The 2,715-nt window shown below is 42.9% G+C and overlaps 1 protein-coding gene across 1 annotated transcript; it reads left to right on the top strand.

Annotated features, from left to right (window-relative positions):
- Window positions 1-228: 228 nt before the first annotated feature.
- Window positions 229-1,234, top strand: LOC129828503 (heat shock protein Hsp-16.1/Hsp-16.11-like). Its single transcript, XM_055889534.1, has one exon. The coding sequence runs from the start codon at window positions 332-334 to the stop codon at window positions 1,052-1,054; it is 723 nt and encodes a 240-aa protein (XP_055745509.1). The 5' UTR covers window positions 229-331; the 3' UTR covers window positions 1,055-1,234.
- The last annotated feature ends 1,481 nt before the right edge of the window (window positions 1,235-2,715 follow it).

The raw sequence follows: 2,715 nt of genomic DNA, 5'->3' as shown, positions 1-2,715 counted from the left end.
ATAGAAGCGCCTGCCCGTAAAAACACGTAAACAGGATATGGCCATAAGCTCAGTTTAGCCCACCGACTCGTCGCAGGGCATTCTTGCCCCATACCACTTACTGCCCGCTCCCCCCGTCCTTCTTTACTGAGCTCATGGGTTGTAAATAGGGCAACAAGGGGGGGGTTAGGGAGAGAGGGAGTATATAAGCCTGAGAGGCGCTGCCACAAGTTCAGAAACACTCACCGGGAGTAAGTCGTCAACCAAGAGATCATCACAGCAAGAGATCCAAGGAACTCACACTCTTCTTCTTCTAAGCAGACCGGAAAGGAAAACAGAAAAAAATAACAACATGACTCAGTCCGCCGCCCCAGCAATCGAGAGCATCTTCGGAAACGACCCTTTCTTCAGTCAGGAGAGGATGGTCTTCCCCCCCATGCGACACCAGGCCCCATCCGGCATCCAAGAGGACTTCTTTCAGAGGAGATCCAACCTGGCCAGTGATCTCCTCAAAGAGCTCCGCGATGGGCTCCCCAGTATGTACCAGCTGCACGAGAGGGCCCACCTCCGAATGGGCTCCCCATTCCTGGAGAGGAGGAGCACAGGAGTTCCAGCAGGAGCTTTGAGCCAGGGCCTCAGCACGGAGGTGGCTGAGACAGGCCGGAGCCACAGCCCCCTGGCCCTGAGCCTAAACGCCCAGGGCTTCAACCCCGAAGACATCACAGTCAAGCTGGACGGACGGAGGCTAGCCGTGGTGGCCATGAAACAGGCCAAAGCAGAAGAGGCTAAATCCACCTCCTCTGCCATCTCTTCCTGCTCCTTTTCCTCCTCCTCGTCCCAACAGAAAGGCTTTGTCCAGAAAATTGACCTGCCTGCTCACCTAGACCTGACAGCCTTGACCTGTTCTCTGGGAGAAGATGGACAGCTGAGGATCGAAGCCCCCATTGCCGCCCCCCAGCTGGAAGCCCCTACAGCAGAGCAGGAGGTCCCCCTCCGCTTCAGAACCTCCCTGGACGTACCCATAGCCAAGGGCAACACGGAAGAGTCCATAACAGTGAAGACCTCAAAACCTTGAATTATATTTTCTTAATTATTTTATTTTATTATCAATCCAGTGGATTACATTGTGGGACATTGTTTATAATATGCCTATTTGAATAAATATTATTTAATAAAGACAATCTGACATTGGAATGATGGTTGCTAGAATTGTGGTTTGTGTGGATGACAGTTTTAAAATAGATAACTAGAAATAAGTGGTGGATCTTGTCATTACTAGCATACTATACATTTCAAACAGTCATGTGAACTAAATAGTTTTACAGTCTGAAAACACATGTAACCTTGCACTCTGCACCTCAAAACATACAATACCGTTCAAAAGTTTGGGGTCACTTAGAAATGTCCTTGTTTTTGAAAGAAAAGCTAATTTTTTTGTCCATTAAAATAACATCAAATTGATCAGAAGTACAGTCTAGACATTGTTAATGTTGTAAATGACTATTGTAGTTTGAAACGGCAGATTTTTTATGGAATATCTACATACGTGTAGAGAAGCCCATTATCAGCAACCATCACTCCTGTGTTCCAATGGCACGTTGTGTTAGCTAATCCAAGTTTATCATTTTAAAATGCTAATTGATCATTAAAAATCTGCCGTTTCCATCTACAACAGTCATTTACAACATTAACAATGTCTACACTGTATTTCTGATCAATTTGATGTTATTTTAATGGACATAAAAATCAGCTTTACTTTCAAAAACAAGGACATTTCTAAGTGACCCCAAACTTTTGAACGGTAGTGTATTTCTCTCACTGACATCAGGATTTGGAGACAGAAAACATGACAAAGACATTGTTGCATGTCACATTGGTTGCATTGTGTGTTCTCTTCATCTGTGTCGAAATCAGGGGCGTAGGCATGGGTGAGCTTGGTGGACACAGCCACTGGGGAACCAGGCCCACCCAATCAGATTGAGCAAAAACAAAAACAAAAATATTTTGGAGCATGAAGCGCTCACCAACCTGAAGCTTGACCAAATGCTTAAAATACAAACATAGCAGATCCCTTTTTGTTCCTGTTTAGAACCTTCTTTGAAAGTGCTACTGTATAAAGAACCACGCGCATAAGGTTCTAAATGGTACCTGCACGGTGCTATAATGTACCCTTTCCTAAGGTTCTAAAAATAACCATTAATACAAGGTTCTATATAGCACCAATAAAGTGTTCCGCTATGGTCACAACCCTTTTTGGGGCTATATAGAACCCTTTTTATGGTTCTTTATAGAACCTTTATGGAGGAAGGTTCTATAAAGAACCTTCCTCAAACTCAAAGGTTCTTTGTAGATTATTTTGAAGAAGCATACATGGTTTCTTATTCGGGTCAGCCATATGATCTTGTTAAAATTCCTTATTGTTGCGTTAATTGAACAGATGAATCAAGTGTGCTAGCCCTGCAATCCCGGAGACAATTGAGAACCACTGATTTAGTCAACTGTTCTCAATTGACATAAGGCCGTGTGAGTCTTTCACAAAACACTGTCACTGGCCACAGTCATATATAACACACATATAACACATATATAACACATATATAACACATATATAACGCATATATAACACATATATAACACATATATAACACATATATAACACATATATAACGCATATATAACACATATATAACACATATATAACACAACAGACTAGATCAACTGGAATGACACTCTCAC

This window comes from Salvelinus fontinalis, chromosome 2, assembly GCF_029448725.1.
Source record: "Salvelinus fontinalis isolate EN_2023a chromosome 2, ASM2944872v1, whole genome shotgun sequence".
NCBI lineage: Eukaryota > Metazoa > Chordata > Actinopteri > Salmoniformes > Salmonidae > Salvelinus > Salvelinus fontinalis.
The sequence above is the reverse complement of the archived record's forward strand: the minus strand, read 5'-3'. Positions and strand labels throughout refer to the sequence as shown.

Excerpts from the sequence above, each read along its gene's own strand:
- LOC129828503 (XM_055889534.1), top strand. The coding sequence starts at position 332 with ATGACTCAGTCCGCCGCCCCAGCAATCGAGAGCATCTTCGGAAACGAC.